Source organism: Pyxicephalus adspersus, chromosome 10 (genome assembly GCF_032062135.1).
Source record: "Pyxicephalus adspersus chromosome 10, UCB_Pads_2.0, whole genome shotgun sequence".
Classification (NCBI taxonomy): Eukaryota; Metazoa; Chordata; class Amphibia; order Anura; family Pyxicephalidae; genus Pyxicephalus; species Pyxicephalus adspersus.
The window spans coordinates 28,915,311-28,931,227 of NC_092867.1; the positions used below are offsets into that span (position 1 = coordinate 28,915,311).

At 40.2% G+C, this 15,917-nt stretch overlaps 1 protein-coding gene across 1 annotated transcript in view; it reads left to right on the forward strand.

Annotated features, from left to right (window-relative positions):
- The first annotated feature begins 4,330 nt into the window (after positions 1-4,330).
- Positions 4,331-15,917, forward strand: part of PTEN (phosphatase and tensin homolog) — a 32,867-nt gene continuing 21,280 nt past the window's right edge. Inside the window, exon 1 of the mRNA XM_072424909.1 lies at positions 4,331-4,981. Within this exon, the coding sequence (XP_072281010.1) occupies positions 4,903-4,981 (79 nt within the window). The 5' untranslated portion in view covers positions 4,331-4,902. The remainder of the gene's footprint in view (positions 4,982-15,917) is intronic.

A 15,917-nucleotide genomic window follows, 5' to 3' on the forward strand; every position in this document is an offset into this window, starting at 1 on the left:
GCGCCTCCTTGCTGTTGCTACCGTATTTACCGCGGCCGGCACTGATACTTCCGCCACCACTGTAAATAGGGGAAATAGGGAAAACACTCTTCTCCGCAATACATATGGGGGAGAGGGATTTAACTTCAGGGGGCGTTCCCTGGTGGTGGGTGGAGCCATTAAGGTGGAACTCTGGCCTAGTGTGCTCCCGCCCACCCCTGAAATGGCCTATTGGCTATGAAAGTTTGCCGACCCCTGTCCTAGGCCATAAGGCATCTTGAGTATTAGGGGTTCTGATTGTGTTGGATGCCTGATTTTTAATGCTGGATTTTATATTTGGGTACAGGTTTACAGTAATATTAATTACAGTTCATGCATGTGGAGCACCAGTTGGAAACTACCATAGTGTAGCTTCTGGGCTTTTAAAAGATGGGCTTGTCCATCTTTTAAGACAACAATGTTAAACAGATTCAACTTTACTGGCCTAGACCTAAAGCATCCTAATCCGATTTTTTCCATAATGCCCTTTTTATGTTTACCTGGGGACTATAAGTGGTCTGGAATTGTGCTTAGGCCACATAGGTCAATGTATTGGGAATGGTCAGGTCTTTCTGATGGAGAATCTCACATCAAGTGTATGAAATTACTAATTATCTGGCTGCATGATTTGGAGATTGATTAGTTATCATTATAGAAAAGTTTCTGTAGACGGCCCCTGCCATGGCATTGGTGAGCCAGTGTCTAAAACACTAGGACTCATAGGATACCAACTTCACTATATTGGTCTATTATGTGTTTTCTACTGGTCACTTGAAACTAAATTGAAGAATAGTAAGGGGGTGAATGAGATGCTGAGAGGAGTCTGAAGAATACCTAAAGTTCAAAAACTATGAAATATTCATGTTCAAATCAAACATAATTAAATATTTTAATCTAAAGTAGACAACATAGTTCCTTATTGAAGACTTTCTAGCATTAGTTGGTTCTTTAAGTGGACCTTGCAGAACAGTCATGCTCAATCTTTTTACCCCTGAGGAACCCTTTTTTCAGTGTGTTGGGGAACCCCTGTTATATTCAGATATTATTGGAAATAATGGTATTTGCTTTGTTTGCCAATGGAAAGACTGTTCCTCATACATTAGAGGATAGAATGACAACTTTTTATAGACAGGCAAAGGTTTGTAACTATTACTAGTAAATTGCAATCATATATTGTGTACAATTTTATAAAATACTAAATGCAACTAGCTATACATATGTGTGATGAAAAAGAGAATACAGTGCAAAGGACTGGGATGGACAAAATAAATGTTGGTGCTATATCGGAGTGATCAATCATAGTGGTCTGTTGTGTTTTTTTTTTTTACAAATGTCAAGGGATTTTACTGGTAAAAATTTTCAATGGAAGTTTTTTGCAATTGCAGAATTATTATTATTATAATATATTTATATTTATATAACGCCAACAGTATTTATATAGCGCCAACATATTATGCAGCACTGTACAAAGTTCATAGCCATGTGACTAGCTGTCCCTACCATTGTCATATAAAAATGTCTTTATGTATGTTAATCTTTTTTTTTAAATAGTCTTTTTAGGGGGAAACAAATTATCCTAACTGCATATTTTTGCAATGTATATATATATCACCAAATATTGGCCTGAAATCAATACCAAAATCAAAATACAAGCGCACATCCAAATACTCCAAATTCCCTTTATGTACTATAACTTATTAGCTATATCACACAGCTTGTTATTTGTGTATATATTTTGATACATATGCATGATAAAGCTCCTGGATTGTAAGCTCTGTTGTCCAGGGTCCTCTCCTCCTCCTCCTGTCTCATTGTATATGGAGGTTCTTTACGTGCAGCCCCCATTTATTGTACAGTGTAATGTTATTACTTTATAAATAAAGGGCTCCCTGAAATGGTTTTCACCACCAATTGGACCAACACTTGCCTGATTATACATTGGTGAATAATGTCATCAAGATACATCTCATGTATTTTAATGTTTAAAAAAATTATGATTTTATTGAATTGAAATTTACTTTATGTAGATGAAAAAATTAAAAGTCCAGACATAAACTCTGGTCTGGACTACTGTAACCTCCTCCTCTCTGGTATTACACTAACCCGACTCTCTCCTCTACATTTTATTATGAATGCTGCAGCAAGACTCATCCATCCTTCCCTCCGCTCCTCTTCTGCTGCATCTCTTTGCAGATCTCTCCATTGGCATCCATTTCACCTTAGAATCAAATTCAAGCTCCTGTGCTTTGCTTTCAAATCCCTACACAGTTCTTGTCCCACTTACATTTCTGACCTGGTAAAAAAGTACTCCCCCTGCCGCTCTCTCCGCTACTAATGACTTCCTCACTCATAACCTCATCACATGCACAGATACAAGACTTGTCTAGAGCTGTCCCAACTCTCTGGAATGGTCTTCCTCGTTCTATTCGGCTTGTTCCTACTCAAAACCCAGCACTTCAACCTCACCTACCCATCTTCTTCTGTCTCCTAAAATCCTCACTACATCCCACCATTCCCTATCTCCCATCCTATTGTGTGCTACTTCCCCCACCTCCTAGATTGTAAGCTCTTCCAGTCAGGCTCCTTTCCTCCTCCTGTGTCTGTATCTGTCTGTCATTTGCAACCCCTATTTAATGTACAGCGCTGCCTAATATGTTGGCGCTATATAGATCCTGTTTATAAATAATAATGTGACAAAAATATAATACATGTGTTCAGGTTCATTTATTTAGATGTGACACTTTTGTACAAGAATTTAATCTAATGAATAAAATCACTCAAGTAAACATACAAAAATAATAACTATAATATGTAATAATAAAACACAGCACAAACACATTTGAGGCCTTGTTTTATTTATTTTTTTCAAGTGTTTTTGAGGGCCCAAAGGTGAATAAATCCATTTATTATCCTTCATTTCTGGGGTTTGAAGAATGCAGCGTCCAGGGGCACTTTGTATCTTCTGCCACCTTCATGTACTTCAGTTGGAATGGTAAAATAATGTCTAAAAAGGCTTATCTAGGCATTTTTATAGGGCTTTTTTAACCAGGTTTTAAAACCTTTTCACATAACACGTTAAAGCGTACCTAAACTCAGAAATTTCACTTTACATAAAAGGGTGGACAACGCTTTTATGTAAAGTAAAAATTCTGTTGTTTGTTTGTTTGTTTTTTCTTAAGGGCAATACCCTTTTTTTAAAAAAAAAAGGGTGCAGCACTGCCCCCTAATTCTCGATCGCCTAGGCCTACGTCAGGCATCCCGGGAGGCTGCTCCTTCTGCCCATGCCCGAGGAGTCTTTTTGTGCAACGAGAAAAAATGGCCGATCTCACACATGTGCAGTTTTTTTTTAAAACCTACGTCACCCGATCTTAGGGAAATGTAGGTCAGGTGACGTAGGAAGACGAACCAGGAAGAAAAGGCGAAAATGTCGCTGCCCACTGCGCCAGCTCGGAGATGGATACCGGGACCCGATAATAGACTCTTCCGGATGGATTGGACTGCCCTGTGGGATTGAAGGTAAGTAGATTTTTTTTAGACATTTTTTACTTTAGTTTCTCTTTAAATGGGATTTGTGAGGTATACAGAATATGTATCAGACATTCCCTCAAACATTCCCTAGTGGGAATCTTCTAGCTGCACGTTTCAATAGCAGTAATTGATTCCCCACAGAAAATATCAGATTCCCCATTTTATAAATATAGCCATATATAAATAATTTCCCATATATCCATATATTATTTTAATCCCAGTTTGTATATATATCCCCTTCCCAGATTATTCCTCATGTCCTAAGAAATAAATGGGATGATCTGTATGATATTCACATTACAGAATGAATGTTCTTTTATTATGGAGCACATGAAAGCCCTGTGTCCCCACATATATATTGTATAGGAGATGGTCAGAACAGACAGGATAAGCTGGGACAAGTACAGAGCAGGCCTCTCACTTTTTCTCTACATGGAAGAGGAAGAGAGGGAAATGAAGTGAAAAAAAAAAATGACATTTTGCAAAAGTTCCCCACTTATATACCACGTGACTCCCCCTCCTCAAGGAACGAAAATATAGTCCCAGTTATGGCAAATATCCTTCCGCTCCAACCCTTGAATCATTCCACTTCTTCAAAGAATACTCCTTCCGTGTGTCAGGCTGAAGGTTTCGGACACCTGTTCGTAGTGTGACGGTGAAAGCGTTTTTTGTAGGCGCTGGCGGACAAGCGGAAGGCAAGCGGAGGATGGATGATGTGGCGCGGACTATATTGTGCTGAGAAGAAGGCGGAGTGATTTCTTTTGGTGGACGCGGAGGGATACGCGCAGCCTGTTCGCTGACTCTCGCAGGGAAGCCATGATGGACGCTTGAGCGTGCGGCGGCGGAGACATGAGACGCGGCAGGCGGGCTCCTGCACCGACCACACCGGTCCCCCTAGCACCGGCACTATAGTGAGGCCAGGAGAAGCCTCGGCAGGAAAGGATTCAAGCACTGGCCATTGCACGAAGGACCCGCGGCTTTCGCCCCCCTCACAGGATCACGACACCACCGCCGAGCTGTGGAGAGGGTGGAGGGGAGACCCGTTGCTTGTCCCGAGTGGCGCTCCGTAGGGTGACGGGGCGCTCACCCCATTGCTTGGATATACCGTGACGGTGGTGTACGAGCGGCCTGTCAGACTAGGCCGCATCCCCCTCCCCTCATTTGTCCTGAAGCCCCTTCCCTCCCGGCCGGACTCTGGCCTCCCCCGGCAGCCCCCGGTGTAGCAGCCACAGCAGGAGGAGGAGGGGGCGCAGAGGGGAGCCACCAGAGGCCGATCCCCGATCTGGGCCCTCAGCGGCCCCCCACCAGCTCTCAGCCCCCCTCTCCTCCTTCTTCCCCACCCCCAGGCTCCCCGACATGACTGCCATCATCAAGGAGTTCGTCAGCAGGAACAAAAGACGATATCAGGAGGATGGATTCGACTTGGACTTGACCTGTATCCCTTTTCATGGATTAAAAATCTATTGCTATGGATCATGTATGGGGGCATCTGGTGAAGGGGGGGGGCTCATTGGGAATACATCATTCTAAGCTTTTCCTAATGGGAATATAACCTTGCAGAAGGAAATCTGGCCATTCTGAGAAAGGAAAAAAAGGTTTGGGGTTTTGAATGTTTGCAGCTGGCGGTGGCAGGTTTCATTTATTGAAGTTTTTGTGTAAAGTCATGCAAAAAGGCTTCTGTGGTGGAATTGGCTGCAAGCAAAGGCCAAGGCTTTGTGCTGAAGTGTTGAGATTTATTGTCGGTATGAATCAGTCATTGTCATCCTACAGGGTCCTGCAGAGAAGACATTCTCCTCCTGGCTTCCATGGAGTCCTCTGTGGCTCCTCCATTGCAGATCTTCTTGGGGGTTCTATAATGTCCTAGTGGTTTCTCCAGAACAGCTCTTCTCATCATGGGTTCCACAGAGTCATTGGGACTCCTCCAGAGCACCTAATCTAGAATTGTCCTAGAGGCTCCTTCAGAACAGCTCTTCTCATCAAGGGTTCCATGAATCCCTTGGTGGTTCATCCATTGCAGATGTTCTCCAGGGTTCCATAATGTTTTAGAGGCTCATGCTGAACAGCCATTCTCTTCCTAGGTTCAATGGAGTCATTGGGACTCCCCCAGAGCACCTAATCTAGCATTGTCCTAGAGGCTCCTTCAGAACAGCTATTCTCATCATGGGTTCCATGGAGTTCTCTGGTTTCTACATTGCAGATGTTCTCCAGGAATCCATAATAGCTTAATAGTTTCTCTAGTACAGCTCTTCTATTCCTGGGTTTCATGGATCCCTTGGTGGTTTCTCTATTGCAGATCTTCTCCAGGGTTCCATAATGTCCTAGAGGCTCCATCAGAACAATTATTCTCATCATAGGTTCCATGGAGTTCTCTGGTTTTTCCATTGCAGGTGTTCTCCAGGAATCCATAATTTCCTAGTGGTTTCTCTAGAACAGCTCTTCTCTTCCTGGGTTCCATGGAGTCCTTAGGACTCCCCCAGAGCACCTAATCTAGAATTGTCCTAGATGCTCTTTTCCTGGGCTCTGTATAATCCTAGGGATCCATGAAGGTTTCCTTGGAGTCTTAGGTGTTATCAAGGGCAGCAATTTTCAACTAGAGTTTCATGGAATGTGTCAGAATAGCCATTCTCAGCCTGGGTTCTTTAGAATCCTAGTTGTTCTGTTAGAACAGCTTTTATCACCCAGGGTCCTACAGTGCACCCATTATCGACCAGGGTTCTGTAGAATACACAGGGTTCCACAGAGAAGCCATTGTCATCTAGAAAGCTGTGGAATATTAGGGGTTCCTACAGAGCTGCCCACCCCCTTTTGTTCAAGGGTTCTTTTGGGAAAGCCATTCTCAATTAGTTGTTCTAGAGCTTGTTGGGTTTCTTGATTTGTGTATGACTGACCTCCCATCTGATGGTCATTGCATATTTATATTTCTGGGCCTATCGCCGATTTTTTGAGAGAGGCTTAATACCAATCATCTTTTTAGCTGTTTGTAAAGGGGGGGCTTTCTTACCACTGACCTGCAGTGTCGCAGCACTTCTCTCACTTACCCAATATGGTTCCTTTTAGAAGTTGTTCCTGGAGACACAACCTTTTTTTCAAGGGTTTTTGTGGGTAAAAAGATTTTTAGGGTTTTTTAACAGTAGCTGATTGGCTTGAGCTAGATGGTGTCAGCATAGTTTGGGGGCTAATGCCACTTGGCAGAGGCATCAGCATAACACTGGTGATCTTTTAGCAGGCTAAAGGATTGGTATACTTCCCACTGATCACCAATGCAATGGGAATTTTCCCACTTGCCCCAGAAGATTTGTTTTTAGCAAAGGTTCTCGGAGAGCTGAAAATAATTCTAAGAGTGCCAGTGTAGAGGGTAATCCAAACCCTTAACTGACACCATTTATTTGCTAAAATTTTGACTGCAAACCATTACACTTATATATCCCTTTATAGTTTGTTATATTTCCAACTGTACTTCTGTTCTCCTACAGCCCTTCAGTTCACTTCCTGTCTGTATGCACAAGGTTCAGCTTTGGCTCCACATTGTTGCCCAGGATCAGCTTCTGGGTAGTTACAGTAGTAGTGGTTCATGCCTGTGCAAGTTGTTGGCATTACCACATTGTGTTAAAACACACCTAGACACTTTACCTGTATCATCACCTAAACAAGGCACTTCATGGCAAGTATTTTAATGTTGCCTATTCAAAAAGCCTTTTGAATGTACATGTTAAAACCCATAGTATATTTTAGTATGGTTTTCCTTTAATACAGAGGCATGTAATCCCACGAACATGCCAATAACCTAGTTTTATTTGTACCTTTCATATAATTTTCCTATTGGCTTTAGATTTGCATTATGTATAAAAAAAGTTAATTTAGCAAGGCATCTGGAGCAGAGGTAACTTTGGCTAATTCTGATTACGCCTTTCAAGACTTTTTTTGTTTTTTTATTTCAAATACTTTGGACATATTTATACCTGGGTTTGAGTGAGTTTTGGTTAGCATGGTCAGGTTAAAAGCATCTTGATGGGCATTGTTTACATTTATTGAAGTGTCATGCATAGAGGATTTTCTCTCTAGTGGTGATATCTTGTGATATGGAAAATGGTTTTCTCTTAAAGGATATAAGCTTTAATAGTGATGGACTGTCAGGATCTCAAGTGGCCTTATCTTCCATGGAAAGCTTTCAATTCTGAATCATTGTATTCCAATTATGGGGTTGTGCTAATTCGGTTTTTTCTTGTGTTAATATTTGGTTTGGAAAGGTTTAAGTGACTGACTCAAGTGTTCATCTTTTTTAGTATCTTGTTTTGTAGTCCACAAGGGGCCTGGGAAGTAAAGGCCTGTCATATCTACAGTTCATTGTTTGCAGAGAATGATCCAGTTTAGGGGATTGCGCCAGTTTCCTTAGCAGTGAGTTTTCTTTAGCTTAGTATTCCTTTTTTTTAATCAAGGGCATGCATTTTATATTGGTGCAGCCAATGGTTTGGTCTTTTTCCTATCCAATGTTAAGCCTAAAAGGCTATATGATGATTTCAGAAAATAAATTCCTAATGATGGCTGAAGCCACAACTTTTTTATATAGAGTTTTAGTATTTGGCTTATGGGGGAAGAGGTTATGTGTTCTTCTGTTTATTCTAGTGTTTCCATAACCTATGTGTGCTATATGAGGTGTCATTGCTATAGTAGTAGTGTATGAAGTGCATAGCTGTATCGTAGTTTTCTTCACAAATGAAAGAAATCTTTATTTTCTTTTTTTATTGCTGGTTTACTTTTTCATGCATTTTGTGGTTGTGTGTAAGAATATGGGAAGCATGTGGCTTTGTGTAATGATTTTGAGATCAGTAGGCAGAATATGTCTCAGAGAGGGTATATAACTGGCTGTAATAGTATTGTGTTAAAAAATGGCAAATGTTGCTAAGAGACGCCCTATCATTTAAACAGGAAATATCTGAGGAGCAGTAAATAAAGGCAGGCTCAGTCACACAGATGTCTGATTATTATATTCATATAACTTGCAGTGTATGAAAGCTGCTCAGATTTCTGCTGTGGGACTTTAGGAGACCTTTTGACAATGCTATTAGTTTTTAAGATTCAACACTTTAGGCATGATGCAACACAGATCATAGAAACTTTTTCTATATATATTATTTGCTTCCTTTTGGTGTAATTTGGTGTTTAATTGTCTCAGGACCAGAATACAAATGGTATTTTCAGACTGTGTCCATAACAGATTTTGTTTTAGAGCTGCTTGTCTCACTGCATGTTAGTTGTGAAGGTTTCTCTGCCTAGACTAGCTTTGTGACCAGAGCAGGTAAAACGTTAGGTATGTTGTGGCAGGTTGAAATTCACCAATGGGCAAATGAGAAAGCACTCAGCATCTGCAAACTTTCTTCTTCCACCTCTCCCATCAATTGATGTAAACTTTTTAATGTTATCAGAAGTGAGCTGTATGGACTTTTAAAAAAAGGTTTGCTATTCTCATGTTTGGTTTGCAGATCCAATCATGTTTGACATAACTCTCCTATCATCTTTTATAAAGCGGGGTTGCATGTGCTAATACTTTTCCACTTGATGTAAAATAGAAAATTGTTTAGCATTTGGGATCAATGTTATGAGGCCTGAACCGGATGTTTGTTTACCCTTCCCAAAGGAATCCGATCAAATCTTTTGGCGTCAGAAGTGATATTTAATACTAGGAATGTTTAACTTGTTAGGTCCCAGGCTTTTACGCTAAGGTTTTGATGTTTAGGCCTAATTCCAGCACCCAGGAGTTAGGTTTTGTCAGTTTTTTTGTTTTGAATTCATTGGGGAGATTTCCCCAAGTTTTTCTTAGAACTTTCATACAAGAGACGATGGGTATAGTTGTCCTCTTAGAAAATTCCCTGAAACAAATATAAATGCTTTGTACGCAAAGGAGAAATTACCAATAACCTCTGATAGGAAGTCCTCTGCATTAAGGATTCGGTCATTAATAAATAGCAGACATGGGGCTCTAACCCTTTGGCAGTTTATCCACAGCAAGCAGAACTGTGTGATCTAGAGATGGGCTTTGTTACGTTCTGGGTCAGTGACCCCTAACAAGCATAGAAAAAGGGGGACATTTGTCAAGCAAATCGGCTACACAATTAGGTGTTCATGTATAGGAAATTGAGCTGGTCCTTCTTTTAGCAGAAATAACAATACCAGATACCTTGTCTTTAGGTTAGACATTTTAAATAGACGATTTTTTCTTTATTTACTAAGTGTGGTTTGGAGATGGAGCCACAGTGAGTGCTTTACTGTTGTCTGTACCCTTAGATGGGCAGATTTCCCCCTAATTCCCTAGGACTGTGGAATCGACTCCAGCCCCATTTAGCTGGGCGCACCACCCGGCACTTTTCATTAACCACCCGGCTGTTTTTGGGTAGTTACTGATAAGTTGGGTCACAATACAAGGTCTGCCTAAAATTTCTTGCCACCCCGTTAAAAAAAAAATCCTGGGTTGAGCACTGGACTCATTTTGCCAATTGATAAAATTGCCAGTGCCAGCAGCAGGTACCCAATATTTGGCTCCACAGCTTTTAGGAAGGGAAAGTCATCTGTAGAATTAATGGTTAAAAAAGTTGGGCTTCCTGGCCTGAACATCAGGGTGTATAACAAGGCTTTGAATGTGGAATGCTCACACTTTATACAAGTTGCTAGCAGGCACTCAAACCGGCTAGCAGTTTTATAATTTTATAGTGTTCATCAGCTCCCTTTTTTTATACTATGTGTCTTCCAACTTGAGCTGAAGACAAATTTATTAGGTTAAAAAAGCTGCACAAAGCTGGGTAGACGTTTTCTGAAATGTTAGGTTTGTGATTAGGTGATGACAACCTGACCTCAGAATGGTATTTAAAAATGAATTTCTTTTAGGATGGTCATTCACAATGAGATTTGTTAACTTTAAACAATTTTTTTCACGTAGCAATGTAACATGAGCAGTGTTGAACCCCAAAATTTTTTTAAGCTGGGTGGGAAGAAATTGTAGGCGAGTGGCAGCCCTTATTGTGACCAAACTCATCAATAACCACCCACAGAACAGCCGGCTGGTTACTGAAAAATGCTGGGTGCTGCGTCCAGCTAAAAGAGACTGGGGAGAACACTGATGAGGGCCTCCTGTTACACTCGTGTTACATATGTGTAGAAAGCCAGGCTTTCTTTCTGTGCACAACTAGCTTTACCTGAATCTCTATTTGGTGGATATCTTTAGACTGAAGAGTTTATTAAACATCTGTGACTCTTGCCAGTGGGAAAACTGGTTTGCTTATCCTATCTGCAGACTGTTCGGGTTGTGGTGTTACACAAAATTTGGGGCAGGGGATTGTCTTGGTAAATTCTACATTAAAACCCAAATACTGCATTCTTATTTAAGTGGAACTAAACTCATCTCGTTTGCTCAATCTTGTTTTACCCTGTGCTTTTTCCAGTTTCTTTGACCATCTTATTGGAGCAGGTTTTAATGGCATCACTCGAGTTTAAAGCAATGCCTGCTTGTAGGTATTTTTTTTTTTTAATTTTAATTCAGATTTGAAATAGATTGAACATGTCCTTAGCAGTAAAAGGGTTAGGGAAACCTGGACTTAGGCTGTATTTAGTTTTTTTTCACTTGATGGCTGTGTTTGGGTTGTCTGATGGACATCACAGCCCCCTTAACCCTTGCTATCCCTAAGGGCCAGAGTTCACATTCATTCAGTGGATAAGTGCTTGCTCCTAGGGCTGGCAATGATGGGACAGCTGTCATCTAGCCATTCAACAGATGCTCTCTGTAAATGCTGCTTATTAGTGACTACCTTTTGTTGACCTTTCCTTGTAAAAATGTCTTGCTGTCATTGACCCTGAACATTCAGTGAATTGGTTACTAAACGGACAGTCTGGAAACTACCAGAAAATCTGCAATGACAACCTTTATATATTTCTTTTATCAGCAAGTGAAGACTGTCATGTCATACGGAATATTTAGATAGGTAATTATACCTGAAAATGTACTTTTCTTGTCTTGAATTTCTTTTTAAAAAGTGGTGCACATCCTGGTTTGTGAGGGTGCCCTGGCACTCCTGAGTCTACAACCTTTAGTAATAAATCTACAGTGAAAGTCTAAGGCAATACTGACTCAGTAGATGGTGCAATGTCAGTCCCGTTCTCGTTGCTGGAGGCTTACATGGTTTATTGCCTCCACCAAGCTGCCATCTGGACATGGTGCAGACCAAGGCTTGTTGGGTCAGCAACAGGGAAAATATCAGCTGCACAACCATGACAGGAAATGCTGCTGATTAGTCCTTTGCCCTTTGTCTACTTTTTTTCGCAAAGCTTATAGAATGTAGTTCCTCTTTAATGTCACTGGAAAAGTACCTTGATACCACACTTTAAAAAAGTTGAGTGCATCCAGGCATATCTAAAAAAGTAAAGTGACAGCTGTCAGGAAGTAAGCTGTCCTACTAAAGAAACGTGACTTTGATTAATAATTATAAAGTTACCATACACCATTTCCAAAACCAGTCTCCAGACTGTATTTTTTAATATTTTTTTTTTTTTTTAACTTAACATATATTTTTTTTAATTTTAGTCTTTGGCTCAAAGTATTTACACTCTGTGGATTGGTATAACAGCCAGGCAACCAACATTTGGTGTGAGAGATGTCTTGATGTACTTATCTTGCATGGTCTACTTTTAACGCAATTCAGTATTTATAAAGCATGTAACAAGCAAAAAAAAACAATAACTGCTTTTATAAATATGTAATGTAATGGGATAGGTTAGAAAGTGTCAGGTAACAAAGCTCCCATCTATGAAATAGGTCTGCATGTATGTGTACCTGGAATTTGTTTCAATATCTTCACAATAAGTAGAAGTTTCAGAATCTCATTTAGGGTTTTATAAGACTTTTTTTGTGAGCTGAACTAGTAAATTTATCTTTTTACCTGTATGTATAGAAAACTGATACAATTTTGTCTGTGGGGTAGAGATAGGAAATGGCTTTTCTTGTGCATTTGTGTAGCTTCCTGTCAGATTTCAGCACATTGAATTAATGTGGCCAGGTCAGTCAGTTCTCCATTGTATCTTTAGGTTACTGCTCTTTACCAGAACAGAGCAAGTGATAAAGTAACCAAAGTAAAATGTGTTCTATGTGAGCATGGAAATTGTTGTAATATTAGTAGAGATGATTACTCGTCCTCACAGGTGTGACTACAAAGATTTTTATTGCTGTTCACTGCCCTGTATGGATTACTCAGCTTTAATGTAGTATTAGTACGGTTGATGTAATGATGATTGGAAAGAAAGGTTATTTCCTATACTTGGTAAACTACATTCTTCACACTAGAATACACAACTTTTGTTTCTTGATTTTCAAGTTTTTTTTCAGACACTTCTTTAAAGAAGGAAATTTTCAGGAATGTGTGACTTCCAATTTCAAGAGAAGGTCACAATTTTCACTCCACTCAAAAGTCAAGCCACATTTGTAAAGGTAAACTTGAAAACATATAATTGATGTTGACTTCTTTAAGGTGCGGACCTTGGTCCATTACCTCTTTTGGTTTTACTACTTAGATAATTATTGAAAAATATAAAGCAAACAGACATTGTAACCTAAACTTTAGTGCTGAATTCTTGTTACTTGTCTGAGTAGTGTTTCTTGACCGTTTTAACATGGGGGAACCCTTCCTTGAAATAACTTAAAGGTCTTCACGGGCCAACTGCTATAATTACTATATCCATACCTCACCGCACATGTGGTGGTCAGTAGGTAGAATGCCTCCAACATAACTGTCCAGTGGGCAGAATGTCTCCCTTACTGATAGCTAAAAAGATCATTTGTATCAATTAAGCGGACCTGAAAGGGACAAATTGCTTGAGGAACCAATTGCAACCTATAGAGGAACCCTAATCAAGTGCAGACCTTGGGTGAAAATCTGTTTACATTAGGCAGACCCAGGACATGTTTGGTCCATTTGGCCAGTATTGTGTAAGCAGGAGGCAGCTGTCTGTCAGCACGTTACTTAGTTGGGTAATTGGGCACCAGGAGGCAATTCAATAGTTTGGCTACCTTGAATTTTAACTATACCCAGTGGTCTCTTTAGAAAATGTAATCTGGTGGTATTAAAACTGGTTGGTGGTACAAATGGATATGTAACCATCCCAATTATACCACCAGTCTCCAAAAGGCTGCTGTGTGTTGTTTGACAAGGTAGAGGAGCATTTTAACAGTAAGACAATTGGCTAGAAACCTATCTAACTGGCAGCCACACCGGTAAAGAGCACTAAGGCTGGGGGATGTGGAGTGGTGCCTGCCCAGGATAAGTGTGACTGATGACAGCCATGGCCAGGTGAGAAATGGTTGATGTAAGGATGGAAGACTTGCAGGCAGGACATGTTTGTGGTTGGAGGATGGGAGTTAAGATGTAAAGGGCTGCCACCCTATCCTAACAGACAGTCAAGCTTTTGCAAAAAATCTGCCCAGACATTGTTGTAAGTTGGATTTGAATATAGTGATGCAAACATAGTGTTTAAAACTAAACACTTAGTACTTTACATACAGTAACTAAGAGCAAACAATAGATCCCCATCCACCAAAATTTTCTTAAAGCCTTTCTTTAAAAAAATCTTTCTTTTTCAATCCAACAAGGTCATAACACGAAAAACAATTATTCAAGCATGCCGTGTTCTCCACAGGCCTGGGAGAACCTCTCTATTTGATTGAATTTGTCAAAAATAGTTGTGGTGGTTTTACAATGCAATAATGATTCTCTTTATTCCATGAGAATATTGCTCTCATCATGGTGACCATTGTCCTAAAACAGTAGTTGATAGGTAATATCTCCAGGATCCAGATGTGGCTAAACAGACGTGTGAAATATGAAATGTTGGAGGTACTTTAGCCTGGTTATTAGCTGCTTGGTTCAACTTTGGCTCCAAATAGTTTGCTTGACATTGAGTTGTACTGATTTTAAATTGGTGTATTATGTTTGCATCACTTGGTGGTAAAATTATGCAATACACTTACCTGTTCTTCTTTTCTGCCTTTGATGTTGAGCCCACAGGCAGTGAGTTGATGAAATTATTAGGCTGTCCTGTACCCAGAGGGGAAAAAAACATACCTGTTCTCTGCAGAGACCTCTGCACCTAAAACTGGCAATTGGAGATAGCTGGTCAGTGGACCAACTGCAGATTTAATGCGAAATGTATTTATTTTTTCAAATTTAGTTTTAATGTTTAAGTCCTTAAAGTGGCCTAGAACATTTTAGTTCTGTCGTGTGATTCCTTACCTTAGTCCTTTGAAAAATATGTTGGTTCAATATGATCCATAGTACAAAGTAAAGCCGATACTGCACAGATTTGCTGATCAGTTGATTGCCAATGCACAGGTATATACTTATCCCTGGAAATAGTTGTAATGCAAATAGTTCCTAACCAGGTTTTATCTGTACTGCTGGTCCAGCATTCAAAGATGAACCAGGAGAATAAAAAAGTGCTCTCCTGCACTTCAAAGGTTAAATATTTCTTGCCATGGATATCAATACATAGTACTTCAATTTTTCCAATTTCTTGTGCTCCTTTTAAAGAACCAGTTGACGTACAGTGCAGGACTGCTGGTCCTGTGTTTTACATGTTTTGGCTCACCCACATGTGAATGTGGGTAAGAATTTATCAGCTGCTGTAGTTTGTGGTGTTCATATATATTTTTTATGTTTCGGTCACTTTAATTCCTTTTCCTCGTCCGTGTAATGTAAGATCCACAAGTGCTCTCTCCATTGCTTACGGAGTGAAACAGGCATTCTTCGAAGTACATTTGAAAAAGAGTCTCAAGCCAAAAAGGATTATTTCCTGCCCCAGGATTTGAAGTTTTGCGTATAACAGGGCTTTTTTTCAAGTACAGTCACTTCAGAAATGAGCTTGGCAGACACCATGAATATATCCCCTATGCTGAAAATACCAAAGGCGTTTTCCTTGGCCTAGCTGTGGTATCCCGAGCACAAAGTGTTCACTGTTGAAAGAGGAGATACTGCTGAAAGTCTGCACCATGACTGAGAACAGACACAGCTTTATATCCCTTGTGCTTGTACTGCAACTCCTCTCTGCAGAACCTGAGGAGTTCATTACTGGTTCCGTGTCAGATCAATGTCTTTACAGTTCTTTTTCTAGGTTAGTAATGTGGTTGTCTCAGGATGCTTTTGATTGTCTGAGAGTAAAGCTACGTACACACTTCCAATTATTATCGTTGGAAAACGAACGACGAACGATCCTGCACGATATATACGAACGATCGTATAGCACCGATCCTGCACATAGAGGTAACGACACGATCGTTCGTAGATATTGTACACACAATAGATACGATCGTTTAAGCGATAGAGGAACTATGTGCACGA